Raw genomic sequence first — 21413 nt, 5'->3', positions numbered from 1 at the left:
AGCCTTGGCCGAAGTTCCACAGCATGGTCAAGCATGGTTGTGGACGCTGATTACTGGTTTATACAATAGAAAAATTGTTGAGTGAAATAAACCTTGAAAAGATGATTACAAGTGCAATTTGCAACAATAACTAAAATCTACACCGCATGATGCAAGAAAAACCACTGTGAAAGAGGAATGCACAATGAAAATGGAAGTTTGGGTTAGATTTGGAAAAATGCCCATAAAATGTGGTTTATAAACTGCAAACAACATATACAAGTCTGAGTCACTAACTTCTTGTTGAAAGGTCATTTAACTTGAAAATAATTTTTGAGCTGGTTTAGACCAGTTTCACCATTTGGTAAATTTCTATCACAGGTTGGCAGTGAAACGAAAATTATATTCACCTGGCAACTGGAATTCTTTGGTAAAATGCCAAATTATTGGGTTTGTCAGAATCTGTATGTTTATTCTGCTTCCTGATAAGCACAGTAAACTCCATGATGCAACCAAAACCAGGCCAGTGAGGCAACAGGATAAGTTTGAGTAGCCCAACCTCATCATTAAGTTTATAATGGATGCATTATATTAGCCACTGGTATTGTTTTACTTGCCTCCTGTTTGAAGAACAAGACTTTTTACAGGAGCAGGATGTTCATCTGTTTTATCGATGTGGTGCTGGTCTAAAGGAAGACTATTTATGAAATGCATTGAAATATCTTTAACATCCATGTGTAAAGGTGTATGAATGTGAATTTCTAATTATAATGTGCGCATAAGAAAGATAACCTGCACATTTCTTTCGACACTGCCGGAATGGAGAATGGCTTGTGTTGAGCTCTGTGTGGAATTGCAGAAGGAAAAAAACTTCTGTTCCAACATATGCTTGCAAAAGTGGTTGGAAAGGAAATGGGTGGGATAGGAATAAGTAGTGATGATCATGAAGATTGTGTATTATTTGTGCACAATGGGAAGGTGGCAGAAAGGTGGGGAGGGAGAACAAGAAAAGGTCAAAACTGAGGAAAGGCCACAGTTTGAAAGAGGAAACAAACAGAAAGGAAGCTAAAGAGATCAAATAATAATAACTAGAAGGGCACTCAGTGGAGCGCATACCTCCATCCCGTAATGCCTGATCCACAAGAACATGTCTGGCCCAATACATTTTTGAAATATCATGCTACATATCTCAATGGTGAAGAATCACTTAAAAAATTCAAGTAGTCGGATCCAGATTCAGATCTTCACCAAAATCGAATCAATTTGTCGTGGTCACACACCCAACATGTCCACCAAGTTTCATCCGCATCCGTCCACAACTTTTTGAGACATCCTGTACACAAACAGACAAACAAACAGCCAAACAAACAAGCAAGAAGAAGACGTCGTGCAGAGCACGATACTTGCAAAATCCATAAAACAAATTTGACCTCAAAAATAATTGGTGGTTGAATTCAATGACCAAATATACAACTTCTCTTCAAATTTCAAGTGAATCAAATGAAAATTGAGTATTTTAGAAACTCAGCTCATGTTGACCTTTTGGCTGATGTGAACCTCCAAAATAATTGGCTCATTGAATTCGGTGACAGGAAATATAAATCCTCTTCAAATTTCAAGTCAATCGGATGAAAATTGAGGAATTTAGAAATCTCACCGAAGTTGTTGACCTTTGGCCTATGTTGACCTTTTGACCTCAAAAATAATAGGCTTCTTCCTTATGTCAAACTTCACCATGTAGTGAAGTTTCGTGAAGATCGGTTGAAAATTGTGACCTGCAGGCGATAAACTGACAGACAGACAGAATAACAAAATCGACTAACCAATATACTTGAAAAATCTTCGATTTTGCAAGTAACAAACAGACAGAAAGGGGTTAAAACATAACCTCTTTCACCTTCAGTGGTGGAGGTAACTTCCGCGTGCAGCTTTCAGTGGTGGAGGTAACTTCCGCGTGCAGCTTTCAGTGGCCACCGCGTGCAACTCAGCGCTGCTCATGTATGGACGAGAGCTGCGGGCTCCCATTGACTTGCAATGTGGCCCGATGCCTGAGTGTCCCGATAAACCGCCAGGGGAGGGTTACAAACGTCATTTGGAGGAAGGCATGGCGAGGGTCCATGCCTTCACCCGCCGCCAACTCCACCTGGCGGGTGTAAAACTGAAGCGCAGGTACGACCACTGGAGCCAGGCGAGCGAGTACTCCCTGGGGATGAAGATTTGGTTCTTCAATCCCTGGAGGAGGAAGGGCAAATGCCCGAAGCTCACCTTGCCCTGGCAGGGCCTGAGGTCGTCCTGGCACAGATCAGCTACATGGGAATCAAAACAAAAATGGGGCCACGGGCCTTCCCCCGAATCGTCCACGCCGACTGCCTGAGACACTATAAGGGTGATGAAATGCCCTCATGCATTGACTTGAGCGAAGGATCGGAGGCGAGACTGAGCACCCCCGTGGATGCGAAAGACTCACTCAAACTGGAATAAGAAATACAGAGCCCGATAGGGATGTGGATGAACATCCTCATTTTGGGCAAAGGAGCATTAGTTAGTGGGGGGGATAGGGTTAGGTAGGTCAGCCCCATGCGGGCATTAGAAAAGGCCTTCCATGGGGCCCAGGAGCACTAGTTATATGGGAGGGAGGGGGGAGTTAGCTTTGTGATGAATGGAGTCAAGGACAGAAATGGAACATGTAGTGGGGACGTAGCTGAGCCATATCGAGTCAAAAGGGACGTGCATTAGTGCAAGGGATGACTGGGAGCATGAGTTAGTCAGGGGGACATAGCTATTAGATGCACCAGAGTGAATGAAAGAATGAATGAATGCGGGTCAGCAGGCCCAGCATGTGCAGAGTGAATGAGGAGTGCATCGTGCGAATAAATGAATTTGGGGGAGGAGTAGATCCAACCCAAGGAAACCCGGGGTTAAAGGAAAATTAGTTAGCGGGTGAGTCAGATTTCCAAATGTATGTTGTTTCGTGGTTGGTGCTGAAAGTGGAAACAAATCATTTTACAGGGTGCAGGAGATGATTGACCAGCTGGGAGCGTGGTTCATGAAAGGTGAGTAAATAGTAGAGGGCACCCCGGGTGCCAGAGACAGTCGGCTGGAGTAGGCCATAGGTAGGTCCAGGGGACGACAGTTAGGGAATGTAATGGGCACGGGTCCGAAAGGAAAGGAGCTGGAGTGCCACACACCATGGTAGGCATTGGGAGGAGTGCTGGGAAGGCCTCACCCATAGTTTAGCAAGGAGTAGGTACGCTTGGAGGCAGCTTCAGCATCCAGGAGTGCCGAAGGACTTGTTCAGCAGGTGGGCAGACCTGCCAATGGAGCCACACTACCCAGCCACGAAATTGTGCGAGGATACGAAGGAAAATTCGCGGGCCAGGCCCGAATTGGTAATAAGCAGCAATGCAGGCGACGGGGATCATGGTTGTTAGAACCCATAGTTTAAGGAGACAGGCATGTTGAAAAGCCTTGGGGATAGCTTAAGGATTAATTAAGGATAGGATAGATTAGGATAAGGTACCCCTTCACATCATCCACAACTTCACAGTTCGTAGGCCACTGGACTTGCTGTAAGGATGCTGAGACCTGTGAGAGTTATCCCTTGCCTTTTCCTTGCCATTGCCATACCAGTACTCATCTTTGTCATGTGCCACAGGACCACTTGCTGTGTGGAGTTATTTGCAGGGACTGCCATGCAGGCAGCCATATCACCGGGGACCATGTGTGAACAGCTCGGAAAAATTTGAATGACAAAGGCCAGTTCAAAGGGACTGAGACGTTGTATCGCCTGCCGTGATAGGGTGAGCTGCAGCCAGCAGCTCGGAAAACGAGAGGGCCATTGAGGGCCAAGAAGACATTTGACTGTCAAACATCTGTTGCTGCTCTCACTGATTGTTGTTGTTCTTGTTTGTTGTTTTTTTTCCTTGAGTTGCAGGTGCTGAGCCATTGTTAGTGTAACTATTAGAATTGTTTTTAGTTATTGAGCCCACCTGTTTATGTTTAGACAAAAATTCGAAAATAAATTTAGCATAAGGTTGTCTGCGTTATCCTGTTAGCTTTGTTACGCAATGCATTAGGTATATTATTTTCCGGACATGTATTTGAAATGTCACACTCGGGGATCCATCGGTAAATTGTTCTCAAGGGAAACTACACATATATGCCACACGAATGTTTAAAGAGCAGGTTTTGGGTCGCTGATGACCGCGTGATTCGAGGGTTGCAATCACATTAATAATCGTTGGGCAATTATTTTCTCACATTTGAAACTCAAAATATGCTAAAATTAAATTTTAAGTCAAAACTTTTGTCAGTAATAGAAAAACAGACCAGAATTTACCGAAGATACTATAACATCACGTTCACCGAAAACTTCGTGAACATTCGGAAACAGCGTGTGAACAATGGCGAGATGCGAATCAGAGAGTGATTTCAGCGGCGATGAAATTGAGCGTTTTCATTCCGACATTGCCGAGGACGAGTCGGAGGATGATGAGAATTTATACTATGGAGTTTCTGGCCGTGAGCCATAAAAGTTGAGCCACTTGCAAGTGCCAGAAAACGGCCTATTTCGTGTACAAGTGGCAGGACTGACTGCCCGGCAGTTCACACTAACAGTCTCCACCAGACAGATTGGTTTGTAGATTTTCATTTTCTTGTTCGATGCATAAAATAATGTAAAGTTTGATTCGTCTGTGACTTGATATAACAATTTTTAACCCTCGAGTCACTCAAGAGTCAGAAATAGAATGAATCAATAATGGACCCAAATATATTATACGAGGTGTGTTCAAAAAGTATCCGACCTTTGTTCATAAAAAATACTCGTATCCAGATACAACAAACTTACACTAATCTCCTTCAAAGTAGTCCCCTTGGGCTGCCACACACTTCTCCCAACGGTTCTGCCACTGTCGGAAGCAGCGCTGGAATGCCTTTTTTGGGATGGCGCACAGCTGCTCCGTTGCATTCCGCATGATGACTTCTCTGGACTGAAATCTGGTCCCTTTCAGGTGCATTTTCAGCTTGGGGAAAAGCCAGAAGTCACACGGAGCCATGTCAGGAGAGTAGGGAGCCTGACGAAGCACAGGTGTGTTGTGTTTGGCCAGGAAACTCTGTATCAAATGTGAAGAATGGGTGGATGCGTTATCGTGATGGAGCTGCCAATTGACCGCTGCCCACAGGTCCGGCCGTTTGCGTCACACAGCGTCACAAAGGCGACACAGTACCTCTTGGTAGTACTCTTTGGTGATGGTTGTGCCGTGTGGTGCATACGCGTGATGAACCACGCCACTGGAGTCAAAGAAGACGGTCAGCATGACTTTGAGATTGCTGCGGACCTTCCTTGCCTTTTTTGGCCTCGGGGATGTTGGATGCCTCCATTGTGATGACTGGAACTTGGTTTCTGTGTCGTACCCATAAACCCTGGTCTCATCGCCAGTGATCACTGTGTTGAAGAAGTTTGGATCGCTGTTCACAGTCTCCAGCATGTCCTGTGCGATCTCCAAACGAAGTTGCTTCTGCTCGATCGTTAGCAGCTTTGGCACGAACTTCGCTGAGATTCTCCTTAAGCCCAAATCCTCAGTCACAATGGAATGAACAGATCCAATGCTGTCTCCCGTCTCGTCTGCAAGTTCTCTGATCGTGATTTGACGATCCAGCATCAGCAGGGTCCTTACTTGGTCAATGACGATCTCATTTCGGGATGTTGAGGGCCTACCAGAACGTGCTTCACTTTCCACTGATGTGCGACCATCTTTGAAGCAGTTGTACCACTCTTTTATCTGTGTGGTGCCCATTGCTTCTTTCCCGAAGGCCTGTTGAATCTTGCAGATCGTTTCCACTTGGAAATCGCCAAGCTTTACACAAAATTTGATGCAGTAGCGTTGTTCAAGTTTTCCCGCAATTTTGTCAAAAACGAAAATCCGACGGCGCTCACTAACACTTCCTCACCCATCGACGGTCTGTCAGCGACTGACAGCTTCTGCAGGCGGGAAAATATTCACGCATATGGATTAGGATCGCCTACATACGTGGACCAAACCACGCCTCCCTAGCTTCATTTGTTTACGCACGAAAAATTAAGGTTGGATACTTTTTGAACACACCTCGTACACCATAGCCTTGGCGTTGAAGTCTTTCTGACAGCTGAGCGTGACCCCAGCGAAAGTGAACAATCAGAACAAACCCCAACTTTCAAGAGATTGTTGTGGCATATAAATACCAAAACATGTTTAGCCTCATTGGGAAATATTCTACCAAATTTAGAAAAAAAAAGTGTAAAATTGATCAATTTTTTACAATTGCAATGAAATAGCCAAATTTGCTGATGCTGTTAAAAAAAGTAATTTAATCAACAAGAAGTTGATTTGTTGAGAAAAATTTTCATGCTTGCGTTTTTCATAAAGTTTATTTATGTGTTTTTCCATGTACTCTTTAAGAATACATTTCAAGGTTTTTCTCACTTAAACTCAACAATTGATTCTGTGACAGAGCAGTATCTGGAGAACTTGTCAACCAACAACTCATATTCAGAGTGGTGATCAGATGTGTTTATGCCTTCGTAATCCTCGGCTGTGAAATGGTCACCACAAATGACAAGTCTATCCAAAGGGTCCTCTTTACCCGTCTTCTTTGGGGGAAAATTCGCCCGTTTTGTTTGTACAAATCTTATCCACTGCCGGCGAATGTAATTCCTTCGGGAATCGGTGGGAGCGATTACCCGTTTTCCAGCTATTTTCGCAAAACATGACGACGCACGTACGAGGCATGATGTACAAATATCCAAATAACTTTGTTCTACAATAATTCAAAATAAAAAGGATAATATAGACAGTTGCAAGCTCAAAAAAAGCGAAAGAATGGCCCGCTCAACTGGACACTTCTTCAATGAGCAAGTGAGCGTCCGCTTTGTTTTGGAGAACGTGACGTCACCATCTATATATATATATATATATATATATATATATATATATATATATATATATATATATATATATATATATATATATATATATATGGCACGTGGCTGTTTTTTCAACAGCCTCGAGAAATAACAACTTCGGAGTTAAATTTCATTAATTTTCCCAATAGTTAGGCAACCGCAATAGTTTGCATCGAACTATTTAATGCACATATAATAATATTGATAAATTTTCAGAACATGTTTGGTGACCCGCAACCTGTTCTTTAACGACTCAGGTTGAGTCTAGTCAAAAGGAGGGGGGTTGTGTTGCAGTTCTGTAAAACTGCATGTCTCCGAGGAAATGGCACAGAACATTCAGCAATCCCAAGGTAGTTATTTCAATAGTACATGTCTTAGCCCTTTCCATATGTCTCATGGGTAAATGGGAAAGATGCATTAGATAGGGCTCTTTTAGAACTTCATGATGACCTTCTTTGAGGCCGTCTCACCTCAGACCTTCATTCTGCTCACCACACTGCTACCACACTCACCACAACCACTCCACATGACTACCAAAAATACTTATGTTTTCATCTTCATTACAAACACAACCATTAGGGACAAACCTCTCCCTCTCCACTGGGCCAATATCGTTACAAGCAACTTCCACCTCTTCGCCACAACACCACATTACAATCTCTTCACTGCAAATGCCACAACCTTCTCTTACTTCTCTACAACCACCGCAACTGCCACTTATTCGTTGAATGATCACTGCAGCCTCGAGGGACACTGAGGAGACAAGGGTCGGGTTATTATGGGGCATAACTCGAAGCACGAATATGTGCTGGAGCTCGTTTGAGGACATACGAGTAGCGTGGGGATTTCCCTAAATTTCCACATTTGAATGGAGGCCAGCACATGTTCAGGGCCAGAGAGCGCTTCCGAGAACCATGTCCCCATGTTAATGTCAGAGCTTTGACGCGTGGGCATGTCATCGAGTGACTGATGCCATTTTTTGGTTTCAGGGCCCGATGGGGCGTGGTCACGGCGCAGGATGACGGCTATGGGCCAACATGGGAAGGCTTGAAATTACCACCAGGTCCATTTGATCCGATTCTTGGCTCCTCCCTTGTCCGGGGTTCATAAAAGGAGTGAACTCAGCTCGGTTTAGAGAGATATTGCCAGACACACCAAGAGAATTGCCAGGAGCCAAGACTCGCCAGATGCCAGACCTCGCCGGACACGCAAGAAGACTGCGGGAGACTTTGGACCTCGCTGCAGAAACAGGCAGCGGCAGGCGGTGCAATGATGGCAAGCATCGGCACTGAGCGAGTGGTGCTGCAAGTCAGCGTGGTCAAGCACGGAATCACGAGTTACTACGACGAGCTGGGGCTCCTCTCATTCCATCGACACTCAGTTTGGCTGTATCCAGCAGCAACATTTACACATACAGATTCTCACATGATTACGATAAGGCCTTTCTCTTACACATCTTTCTCTACCATCTATCTCTCATCTACTGTGGACGCACAAGAGCAATCGGCATGGGCAAGTCCGACCAAGACCATTGTCTTCAGAGTGAACCATACTGACTTGCACCTCACATTTTCCTCTTACACCACACTGCAACCCACGCTGCACTGCACTCGCTCCTCTCACTCCCACACTACAAACACCCTCAGTATTTCTCCCTCCTTTCCTTTCTTAAGTATTTTGGGTTGCGCAGGTCCCGACCACACCAGGTATTGAGAGGTCGCTAATCCTCAACTGCTTCTTATCTCTCTGGGATATCTCTAATTTTCCTCGGGTTGGTGTGTGTGATGGTGCCTGTCGTTGCATAAGTTAAGACCATTTAACAATATTTGGGATAACTCTGCACTGTCTTTTTCTTTTGTGAATATTGTATGCCTTTATGGGGTATGCCACCCCACAAATTCCTTGCTTTCCACTGATGTACATTTGCAATAAATCCCATGACTGTGCTACATAACTTTCCTCACTCTATTAAATAAATGTGCCTGTTAGAAATTTAACCAGCTCGTTCTTGTCTTTTCCTCCATTGGTCCAGCATGGTCCACACCTTAGCTTAGCCAGGACATTATACCCCAAAATATACCAAAATTTAGCTGATGCGTACTTGGCAGCTCTGCTCGGCTGCACCTGATATGGAAAGTACTTAAATAACACAAGTACACATTGAGGGCGTGATTCCCTGATAAGGCGATCACATGTTCCGAGTTTTGTGGTAAACGTTTTGTCACATGGAGGACCCTGTGTCAGGTGGTCAAGTTATTGGCATTCTCGGTCGATTAGCGACACAAAGTTATTCGTGTGTGATGGCCTGTGATTCCCAGCGAGTCTGGAGAGGAACTAGGGACAGCCCCTCCTTCGTGGTTCCCCCGCGATACTGGGGCCATGACAATATTATCATTTGATTGAAAAGGAGTTGTTCCTCAATCATAAAATAACATTTGTTGACAGAAGGACAGACAGATAGAAGTGAACCAATTGCTTAACCCCACTTTTTGCTTCATGTGCATGGGGTAATAATAAAAATACAGGCAGACTTTCCTGTATAGACAGTGCCACAACTCCCCACACAAGCAGCAGAAACAAATCCTAACCGAGTATTGCCATAAAATGCCTTGTATCCACAAATAATATGACTGAAATGGAATAACAATAAAAAAATAATAGTATGATAAGAATAATTTTTTGCTTCTTCATCACCCAAAACAACAAGTAAACATCTCTTTCTGTTAAGTGCTCTCATGGCAGAAGTACAGAACCTCCAATAATGTATTCTCAACACAGGCACTATGTATTTGCATTTTAAACTTTATCTCGATTCTCACCACCTCTGGCAACTTAATCACTATGCTTTGTGATTAAACACTAAAAAGTGGTTTTTAAATTGAATGAAGTAAGTGTAAATTACATTTAATGGCCTCATGACTTTGTCTTTTAACTGCATTGTGATTAAGAAGTTATTTTTGCAACAAGTAAAACCTGCGCTTTCCAAAAGTGATTATACAGTGTCAATACTCCCTCCCTCCAGCAGGGGTCAGTGGTCAAACCACTTGCACTATGCCACATGTACAGGTGAAAATTTCAAGTCATCTCCCCATCCTGGTTAGGAGTGTGGGGTTTGAGAGTGGGGGTTATTTTTTCCAATGCCCCAACCCTGGGTACCCTGAAAAAGTATACAGAATTTGGTGGAGATTGGCCAAGCCGTTTTCAATTCTATAAGGTTCAGATGTACCTACAAAGAGTTACAAATTTTAGCATGATTCCTATTCATTAGCTTAAAACACTGGAATTAATAAATGTCCTGTTTATGCTTTCATTTCGAACTTTATGAAATAGTTGCTAAGCCTTTACCAAAGCAAGAACAACAATAATCCTGATGCTAACATCCTCAAAAACGCACACTAACATTGAAGTCGTTACATATTGGATATGTATCAAAGCTCGGAGTAATTATTTGCCAGAGATTAAGGTGCTTCACCCAGAAATTTTGAATATTCCATCAATTGCCATAGGTTACCACAGAATTGTGTCGATAGTTTTATAGTTAAACTTGTGTCCGGTGTATGTAGGTTGTGAGCACTTACAATGTTCATGACAGTCAGAATGTAGGACTCCACTTCTCTGCGTCCGTGGTATCCAACCATCATCTTATCAGCCACCACGAGCGTTTCCACATTTCGTTCACTGCTGACCGAGCGGCGTGGTCGTCCAGCCTGTTGGCCGTGGGTGGGCCACCATCTCCGCATGCCATTCTGCCGCTCTTGTCTGCCTGCCCCTTGGCTGTCTGAGTGATTGACGGGGTTAGAGGTCACGAGAACAGCCAACATATTGGACAAAAGTGATATATGATCAGTGTTAGGCCGCATCATGTTGGTTTAGATAGGTTTGAACGAGGGAGGTTGAACCAAATTGTCAAAAATAATAAAAACTGAAAACATGAAGATATAAAAGTGAATTGGAGGAGATAGAAGTGGAAAAATGAGAAGAAAAAAATAGAACTGTCAAACTGCAGAGGGATCGAACATGGAAGATTAATTAAATCAAACGAAAGACCAAAAAAGGAACCCGAAGAAGTAAAGAGCAAAGATGGAGTCATCAGGAGGATCCAGGATAGGATTCAGGTTTCAGTCGCTACTCCACTACTCTCAAACCCATCCAGGCACAGGCAAGTGAGCCTTACACAAAAAAAATTATGCAAAAATTCACTTCTCCTTCGAGAGACAGATAACAAGAGGGAAATAGAGAGTAAAAAAGATGAAAGAAGAAAAATCAAGAATTAGAATGAATACAAAGAACTGTGAAAAAAAAATAGAGAAAGAAGTGTGAAAGGAACAAAGAACAAAGATGTCGGTAAGAACCCAGACAGATATATTTCAGCAGTTGAAACAAAAGGGGATAAAAGATGAAACATAAGGGGTCTGAGTGGCAATGGCTATGTGGTTATGTCTCTGAGTCTGGGAGGTCGGACTGTTGGTGGTTAGAACCTGACCTCGCAACCCCGGCAGAGTCAAACAAAGGACTAAAAATAGCAGGTGATGCTTCCTTGCTCGCTCAATGCTCAGCATTTAATGGATAGAGCATGGCCTGTGGGTTGGCATCCCTTGGAGAGGAAGATTTCTCCTGAAAAGTGACCAATTGACTGTAACATATGAAAAAGACCTCTACTAGATGGCACCACCATCAACTCAGTGTGTTTCAGGAAATAACCCTCCTCCCACCAAGGTCAATGTCCATGTTTGTCCGATTCAAGTCCAGTGTTGTCTACTGTCTGTATACATGTTAGTGCATGATATGTGTATGTGACAGCTCTTCCATGAATCTTATAAACTATAGAAAACAAAAATTCAAATAGTTTTGCCTCCCCAACTTCATTCCTTGCCTGATCCACTAATTAAGCATAAGAACATAAAACATTAAAGTGTGAGCAATAATATTAATGAATTGTATGGCATTTAAAACATTTTGATACTCGTGTTCTAAAACAAAAGCTCACAATTATAAATTGAAAAAAACAAAGTATTACAAAACCATTAAGGCCACGTGACATGTGATAGACAGCTTCATCCTATAGACAAGATAGTGTGCTGTAAAATGTGACCGTTTCTGCAATCATCGCACCAAAATGTTGGTTTTCTTCAGAAATCGCATTGACAAGTGAGCTCAGAGGCAACATATTCACCTTTGAGCTGTTTCATCTAAGTTCAATTCCCACTTGACAGTAAACTGTCATCCTGGTGACTTGCAGGCAGTGCAATGCATGAAAGTATGCTGCCCTTTAAAAGAGGTGTTAGGCCGACAATCATGTGAGCATTCAATAGTGAACATTAAAAATCTCACGCTACCTTTCAAAAGGTAGTCCAATGTCTCTTCCAGTATTATGGACAGATTCAAAATTTCTGCCGCAATCTATAGAGGTACTACATCAGCAGCAAAGGCTCCCTAACCCCTTGGCCCTCACCCTTCCCTCCCTCCAGAAATGAAGTAACTAGCACAACAAATTTATGAAATCCTTGTCAAGAATGAATTTTGTCGACAGCAACATAGTCAAATAACTTTGACCCCCATTGGTGATCGAGCCCAAAACCAGCTCACAAGTGAGCATGCTGCCAAGTGTCTGTTAGCCAAGGATCTGTTTTCAATGCTACTGCGAAAATTTTATCAAGATGTCATCATGTCATTTCCAAACTTTTCATCGAAACAAAAGCCAGTGCAATAAAGATTTGCTTCACTGAAGTCATGCTGATTGATATCGTAGAATATCAGTAAACAAAACATTTGAATCAAAGCTCAAATTGCTGAATGAGCAACTCTCCAGTTAGTGCTGCTAAAAGGATGTAATAAAACTTGGCTTTGACCATCAGTGATCTTAACAGTATTGATCAGGTATTTAGGGTGTGGATAACTTTTTGAATATCTACTAAAGGTATTAATGGTTTTATCCAGACAATGAGGCTCAAGGAAGAGTTTCAACCATGTTGGGTGAAAGGATGAGAACTGTTAATAGGGTTGAAGGAAGCAAGCAAAGGAAAACAGACACACTTCAGGGATAGTAGAAAAGTCATCGGTAGGCTAAGTAAGCAAGAAAGTGAATCACTCAATAAGGAAGGCACAAGATTAGTGAGAGTATGGAAGCCCATCTATCAGTATTGGAGAGAATATAAGGTGGTAATGGGCTGCCATATGAAAACACAGAATTACAAAGGTTATTCCACAGATCAGAGATGACAAAAGAGCAGAAACCAAGGGATTTCGGATCATTGGTATCTCCCGCGGTGAGGCTGAGTGTTTGGGTCTCTCATTCTCTCACCGCAGGCAGGTCGGTGGTCTTTTTGTCTTCTATCATCTCCTCTTCGGTCTCGCCTCCCTGCCCCCCACTCTGTCTGCGATATGTCTCTCCCCCCCCCCCCATATTTCCGTAGGGCGCTCAAGATCCGCCGGCAACTCCCTTCTGGAAAAACGACCAAAATCAAGAATCACTGCTCACCTTTACTCTTTTATTCCTCTATTTTCCCACATTTGGAACAAACTCCCACACTCTTTTCAATCCCACTCTTCCCTCCAGGTCTTCAAAACAGCAGTTCACCACCATCTCCTATCTTCCCCCATCCAAAACCTCGATCTTTTCTACACCCGTTGATCCACCCCAAACCCACCTCTTTCAAATTCTCTGCTTTCCTTCCTAAAAGTCCGTGTAGTGTAAGGACCTGAAAGCCCTTGTGGTGTCCATTTTGTTTCTCCTGTGTACCCCACCCCATCCCTTCGACAGATCTAATGTCTCTGTTCCCCACTGTTTTGTGCTTCCCTCTCCCGCCACTCTTGTCTTCTGCTCTCCTTGTTGTACATTATGTGCGTTAGTTCTTATACAAGCCTTGACAATGGACACTCACAAAAAAAATTAACCAAATGTGTCAGCTCATAAGGTAAGAATGTATGTCTTACTGGACAAGTGGTTAGTAACAATGCCCCAGTTAGAGCTGGAATGAAAATAATGTGGTTGCTAAAAAAACAAATGGTGTAAAAATAGTGACTATAAAATCAGCATTGACCATAAAATAGCTGTGTAGTCAAACTAACCATATATGGACTTTCCAAAGGTTATAGGATAGGATAGGGTTTGGAAAAGCAGTAGAGAGTGAATAATGCAGAAAAGTATAAAATGGAGGGGAAATTCCTTCATGGCTTTCTTTATTGAGTAAAACAACAGTGCATCTTGGAATGAAATGCATACAGAATTTTTAAATCCTTCTTCCTATCAGTCATTCACGTGCACAGGACCCTTTTTATTTAATTTTTTTTTCATTGCTCTAAGTTTGCACGTAATATTTTCTCTTGGACAGTCCTGCACAATTTCAAAGCTACCCAGAGGATTTATATGCTGTTACGTAATTGCTTAAACGAATCGAAAAAACCCTGTATATTATTTCAAAACATTGAGAACCAACAATTTTTGAGCACAAGTAGTGACATTTATTATTAATGGTGATAATGGAATGCCAAAGCATTCCATTTATATTTTTATTGATGCAATCCATAAATTGTTCAAGTTTTGTCATCTTGAAAAATTTGAAAGAGAAAACCAATAAATATAGAAACCAACATGATTGATCCTAAATGCTTTTGCGAGGTCATTAAAAACAAATATGATGTGCCTCCATTATAAATTCAAATATAGTAATTGTTTTGACGAGAAGCACCCACTCCTTTCGGGAGCAGCCTGGGGGCAGGGGAGAGAGGACATTTGGGGGGGGGAGGGGGGTAATCGGTCAAATATATCTTGTGCCGTAACTAATAATCCCACATCTGCAGTAGGGATCATTAAACCACTTTCACTGTGGCACATATACGAGCAAAAATTATGAAGTCGTCTCTTTTCTCCCCCCCCTCCCCCTTCACAGGGGGGAGGTAGGTTTTTTTTTTGATGCACATGACCTGACCCTGGGTACTACCAACACGTATGCAAAATTTGGTGGAGATCCACCCAGTCCTGTTTTTTTTCTATGATTTTCAGACGTGTACACACACACACACACACACACACACACACACACACACACACACACACACACACACACACACACACACACACACACACACACACACACACACACACACACACACACACACACACACACACACCTTATTTCATATAGTAGGATGATAGATAATAAGAGCGCTCAGGTTGCGACTGTCGAAAACCAACACATCTGATTTAAAGTGGCTAATTGTTGTCCACCAACCCACCCGTCTATCTACCAAACCAACCAAATACTCAACCTATGACAAATCTCGCACCAATTTTTAGAGAAACGTTTTCCATTGATTTTTATTTTGTCTGAGACTGAGGGTATCATGTCATTTTTCACCTAAATATGCTAACTTGATTGTTCCTTTGTCATGGCACACTGACGGTAGTTTGACAGTCGGCAAACAGTTCAAGGTAGAAATCTGTTTCTTTGCTCTCATTTCTGACTCACACTGAGGACAATGAGGTGCTCACTTAAACATCATTCGACTTATGATCACAATGAGGATAAAATAGCAAATTATTTCCATTATTCACCTCTCCACCGCATTCAAGATGATGCATGTTTATTGCCCTGAAGTCGTAGAATCCAAACAGGCTACAGTGAGACCAGGCCAACCACTTGCAAATCATGCACATCTCAGTGCTTAATCACAAGTGTGATTATTCCCAATTGTTTTGAATGGGAAAGAGTACAACGAATTTTGAGAAAAATAACAAATAACGACTTTCTTAAGCCAAAGAAAGGAAATAGTTTGTCAGCAAATGCAAAATGATGCTTCACAAGATAAAAAATGAGACAATACGTGACCCCAATAAAATGCAATGCAGCAATAAAAATAACGGTAATACCCCGATCTGAAGGCTACAGAGCAACTTGTAAATGAAATAAACCAGGGATAAAGATGTTAAAATGCTTTATATAAATCAATGCAAGACAAAGTTTGAACACATTATATCTTCATGAGTACAGATTCAAGAAAGATCTTTCTTTTGACCAGAAATCCAATTTGTTTTTTTGGGGATGTTTTTTGTGTGGTGGTGGCATTCTGAAATGGGTCTCAGGCCAGGGCTTTCATAGTCTCAAATAACCTTAGACAAAATGATCAAGTCATATTTGATGACTCCAGTGCCCATGTCTTTCAACCCGATTAAAGATATTCGTACTCTCATGGGCTGTCCATCATCATTATCTCGCAACTCTGCAACTTGTTTCCACGGTTCTCGGAAATGATCATCCGGACTCGTAGTTCATTGAATGGCTCCATTCCTTAAACATTTTTCTTTTGAAAAAATACGTGAGAAAATAAAATCTGACAATCACCAACATTATTTTTTGACACATTAGGCTATGCACATAGCCACATGATCACATGGTTTTCCAAACATGTTCGATTATGTGGTGCTGCCATCTATTGGACGACATAATAAACAATGTTGGTGGTAAATAAGAGGCTTTTGAACTTAAAGAGTTTTCGATATCATTACTTTCCCCTTTTTGTTTGAACAGATGTTCTTGAGTGGAGCCAAATAGTTCACATCTGAAGCATTCCCAGTCAACATAATGACTGATTAGTGGACCTGTAGAGCTGTCGCAGGATACCTGTAAACATTAGCTTCGTGCTGCAAAGTAATCTACTCTAATTAAGGAGGATTGGAAGTCATCAGGTAGCGGGATCTTTGTAGGTTTGAACCTACCTACTGCTTCATCGGTGTGCTTGCAGAATGAGCAGGGAGGGTGACCGACCTGAGACTCCACAAGGAGCGTCGGAAAGCTGGCGATGGCTTGGAAGTGCCGATCCCTTGTAAACCACGTGTGGTAGACCCCAAGCTGGACCCGTGTGGTTCTGCAGTGGTTCAATGAAGAATTCTTCACCCTCAACAACTATGACACCATGCTGCAAGGATCATAGATAAGTTATAATTAAAACCCCTTTAGCATTGAAAATGAGTGGGTTCCCATCTTAGATAGATAAATTCCCTGCCTCTGTGATCTGTTCATTCCAAAAATTCTCACTCAGCGTTTTTATGAACAGAAAATGTTTCCATAAATTGACTCCTTTAAGTCTGGGATGATGCACTAAATTGCTGTGCTTAAGCGTTATTATAACTGCTTTGTCATGTTGATATGGATTCAAAACGTATTTTTAACAATCGGTTGTCAAGTTGCCTTTTTATATTCTTACATGCAGATTATGTCGCATAATGTGCTCTTATTGTATTTTATAAGCTTCTTAATCATTGTTGCTGAGCTCTTGTTGATTTTTAATAATAATATCAAACAGTGGCAGAATGAGATAAATGTCAATTGATGAACGTCAAAAGTGGGAGGGTAAACAAAATAGTTTGGAGGATTTTCGAAGAAATTATGTCAAAGCATTCTCCTTTACCAATGAGTGAGGTTGTATAATAGAGCAAAACGTTTTTATTGTTAGTAGCTGTTGAAGGAAAACAAAACTTCAGATTTACAAAATGAGACATTTTTTATCATAAGCCCATCCCCCAGGCAGAGGGAGTTGGAGTTGGAGTTTGGCAATTTTGTGTGTGTCTGTCTATCCAGGCTATTTATATTCACAAAGTCATAGTGAATATAAATAGTCCTTGTCAGCCCCACCACAGAGCATCAAGCTTGAGACATCCTTTTTTTTTTTTAATCGCTTCTGTGTTTATTTATTTTCCATTGAGCTTCTGTTACCCTTGTCACCAAATTTTCAACAAACCTTTATTTTGAGAATATGGAGAACACAAATGAATAAAATGTACAATTTTTTATTTACTGTCGTTTTTATCAGGTTTAGTTTGAGTACAAAGTGAATGGGGATGGGCTTTACATTTTGAGATGCTTTATAAGTTTTCAATTATTTTCACTTCACATCCTTGCAAAGAAAAGAGAAACACCAGTTGGCTGTAAACGGAATTTTAGTGAACTTTGCAGTAATTTATGCGGAGACATCCAGTTCATGTCATGATTGGATGAAATTCTGTTTTTTTTTGTTTTTAGATGGCCCAAAGCTCATGTGGGAGCTGAAACACAAATCATGCACACACATCTTACTAAAATCTGGGAATTTTATGTATGTATGCATGTATGTATGTATGTATGTATGTACATACGTGCATATGTATGTGTGTATGTATGTACATCTTAACCTTATAACAATCGAAAACGGTTTGGCCAATCTCCAATAAGTTTGGCATGGGCAAAAAAAAGAATTCCCCCGTGAGGGTGTGGAGACGGCTTGTGATTTTTGCCTGTACATGTGGAATCGGACAAGTGACTTAACAACTGACCACTGCCGAAGAGAGGGGGTATTAACACTTGATTTCACTCCTGGAAGGAGCAGTTATTACTACTGCAGACAAATACATGAGACAAAATTGGACATTACCAGATAAACACAGCTAGTGACATTGGGGGAAGTGACATCCACTCTGGGCACCATCTTTGTGATGTCATTTTTCTCTCTGTAATCAATGGGGCAATTACAGAGAGATTTCCCCAACCCCCATCCCCATACTTACCCTCTCCTCACTCATGAGATGCCAAGCCACAGGGTTTATTTGTTCCCTATCCTCTAAATGCTGAGTGTCAAGCCAGTAGGCAGCATGTGCCATTTATAAAGTCTTTGCATGACTCGGCCAGGGTCGGAATCAAACCGCTGATCTACCAGTCTCAGAGAAATACACCATTCGTTATCCCACCAAGCCACGCATGCTGAAACACCAATTGTGTGATGGCGAATACATCGTGTACACGATTTGTCTGCCTCAATATCATTCGTTGGAAAATTAAATGCATAAAGGATGTGCATGACATTTTCCTTTTGTTGAGCTATCAGTACAATGATTTCACATAATCAATCACAATTGTATTTCTTGTGGAGACTATTAAAATCGTAGCTGTGACAAATTGCTCCTACCTTATGTAACCTCTTTGAAGAAGATCTAAGGCATCAAATTGGAAGAATTTTGTTTCATCAAATGAGGTGAATGACTCTAAAACGATTAGAAATGCGTCAAAATGTCATGGAATCCATCATCACAGTTGACATAAAATTCTTCCTTTTCTCCAACAACCTCATCTAAGATCACCAATTTGGTTTCAGATCAGGTCACTCTACCTTGGACGTGCTACTTTTACTCTCCCATCAATGGATGGAAGCCCTCAATGTTAGACATGAGATCAGGGCCGTCTCTCTGGACATATCGCGTGCTTTTGATGCAGTCTGGCATCCTGCCTTACTCTCCAAACTCTCTGCCTGTGGCATCCAAGAACAACCCCACACATGGCTTACTGCAAACTTCCTCTATTCTCGTAACCAATGTGTGGCACTCAACGGAATCCTTTCATCTCTTCTCCAAGGCTGGAGTGACCCAAGGCAGTGTTCTGGAGGAGGAGAGGAGATTGGGTCCATACTCTGTGCAGAGTGTTGGTGCTACCTAAGCAGTCTCCTTGGCTATTGGGTACAATCCTGGATGGGTCGCCACTCCGACACAGTATAACAGCATGCTGGCACTCATTTTGCCGACCTCGGAAGGATGACAGGTCGAGTTAACCCCACCTGGTATTAATTTAACAGCTGAGCGGGATTTGAACTCAGGACCCTAGGATCCAAAGGCCACCACCCTAACCATTAAGTCAAGTGTTCTGGGCCCAGTCTTATTCCTGATTTCTGACTGGAAAATCCCCTTTATCGATTTTTTGATGACTCCACCCTCAACCGTGACATCCCTCATCCTTCAGAGAGGCATGCTGCAGCCTCTTCCCTCCCTTCAGACCTTGACAAAATCACAAGCTTGTCAAACACTTGGAATATGTCTTTCAATCCTGACAAATCTCACATTCTCACCATCTCACTCTGAAAAGACCATCTGGCAAACTCTCCTATCTTCAGAACTTTATTCACAATCCTCTTGAGGAAGTTCAGTCATTTAAACTCCTGGGTCTCACTATAAGCCATGATCTTTCTTGGGAAACCACATTTCAAAGTTTGCCTCCAAAGCAAGCTGCCAACTGGGCATCCTGCGTCGTACAAAGTCCTTCCTTGGCACACATGAACTCCCATCCACCTAAAAGGCCTTCATCTGCAGCTCGTTGGAGTGTTGCTCTCCCCTCTGGGCTGGCTCGCCTGCCTCACATCTTGCTCAGCTTGATGCCATGAAAACCAAGGCCTTTAAGATTATTGGAATCTCCCATGATGAAGCTGAGTCTATGGGCCTGTCACTTCGCTTTCACAGACAGGTTGGTGGTCTCTGTCTTCTACCACCTTCTTTCTGCTTTTTCCATGCTTCCCCCCCCCCCCCCAGGTTTCTCCAGGGCACACATGGTTTACCTTCAACCCCATTCTGATGAAACTACCTAAGTCCAGGATTGATGCTCATCTCCACTCATTTATTCCTCTTTTTGTGGAACCAACTTCCACATCCTCTTCAATCTCATTCTTCCCTCCAGGTATTCAACATGGCTATTCCTCACCATTTCGGATCACCCCCAATCCAAAGCCATGACCTTTACTACCATCGTTAACCCCTCCCCTCCCCACCCCCATTACCCGACACCAATCGCTCCTCCTTCCAAATTTCCAGTTTTTGCTCCTGAGTGTTTCCTTTTGTATCTGTCTTGTCCACCCCATGCATCCTCTCCTACCTCCAATTCCTCCCCACACCCATCGTTTGTCCACTTCCCTCTGTCTTGGCCTTAGGCTCTGCTGTTGGTGTTTCCCCCCTCTTTCAACTGTTCCTTTTGTCCTGTTGTGTCTTGATCTTTTCAGTGTACTAGAGCTAGCTCTTCCATGAGCCTCGATGATGTATCCATAAAATATAATCCCAACCTGACTATAAAATGACATTGGTGTTTCACAGGAAGGAGAGGTGCATCAACGAGTGTGACATCCCTCTGAAGGATATGAAACTGGGAACTCATCTGCAACCATGAGCTGATGGACATTAAGATCTCACAGCATCTTTCATAAAGAGTAGACAGATTTGTGCTGAAACCCTAGTCGAATTCCAAACGCCTACCTAATGTGCAGGGGCATGGCAACAGTGGAAGAGCCATGCCTCAGTAATGATGCAATGAGCGGCCTTCCTTATTCATCATATAATCCCAGTGCAATATGCATTTCTTAATGACGACCTATTTCTTAAGGTGTTTCTCTACTACAATAATCCACTTGTCCAAATGATGTGGCATTGTCTTGATGCCAAGAGTGAAGAAATATTCTGGTATGGGTATGCAGCCATTTCCAGACAGGTGCTTTGATATCTTCATCAATTGCAAACTAAATGCAACCCAGATGTTCTTCAAGTGATCCAAAGAGATGAGAAGAACAATTTAGTACTTCCAAACCCATATACATGAGAGTAGCAGTGCTCATATTTTCCATACGAAGGTGAGCATCATCATACAGTCAGGTTATGTCCAAAGACAGCACACTTGCGGCCATCTACATCTTGTTTGTCTCACTTTGCTGT

The 21413-nt window shown here is 42.4% G+C and overlaps 1 protein-coding gene across 10 annotated transcripts in view; it reads right to left on the bottom strand.

Annotated features, from left to right (window-relative positions):
• The window catches only part of LOC147025248 (A disintegrin and metalloproteinase with thrombospondin motifs 6-like), a 416527-nt gene that overhangs the window by 358920 nt on the left and 36194 nt on the right, over window positions 1-21413 (bottom strand). For 9 of the 10 annotated variants that reach the window (XR_015059408.1, XM_085886030.1, XM_085886034.1 and 6 more), the window contains 2 exons: window positions 16687-16837; window positions 10501-10700 (listed from right to left, as the gene is read on the bottom strand). Coding sequence is in view for 9 of the 10 variants with exons in the window: in XM_085886030.1 (XP_085742156.1) it covers window positions 10501-10700; window positions 16687-16837 (351 nt within the window). In the remaining variant the exon portion in view is untranslated. Of the gene's footprint in view, window positions 1-10500; window positions 10701-16686; window positions 16842-21413 lie in introns of those variants that run through there. The other variant, XM_085886037.1, reaches the window with a different exon arrangement.

Source organism: Eptatretus burgeri, chromosome 6 (assembly GCF_056783735.1).
Source record: "Eptatretus burgeri isolate ZD-2024b chromosome 6, Ebu_testis_v1, whole genome shotgun sequence".
NCBI lineage: Eukaryota > Metazoa > Chordata > Myxini > Myxiniformes > Myxinidae > Eptatretus > Eptatretus burgeri.
This window is presented reverse-complemented; position numbering and strand designations above follow the sequence as displayed.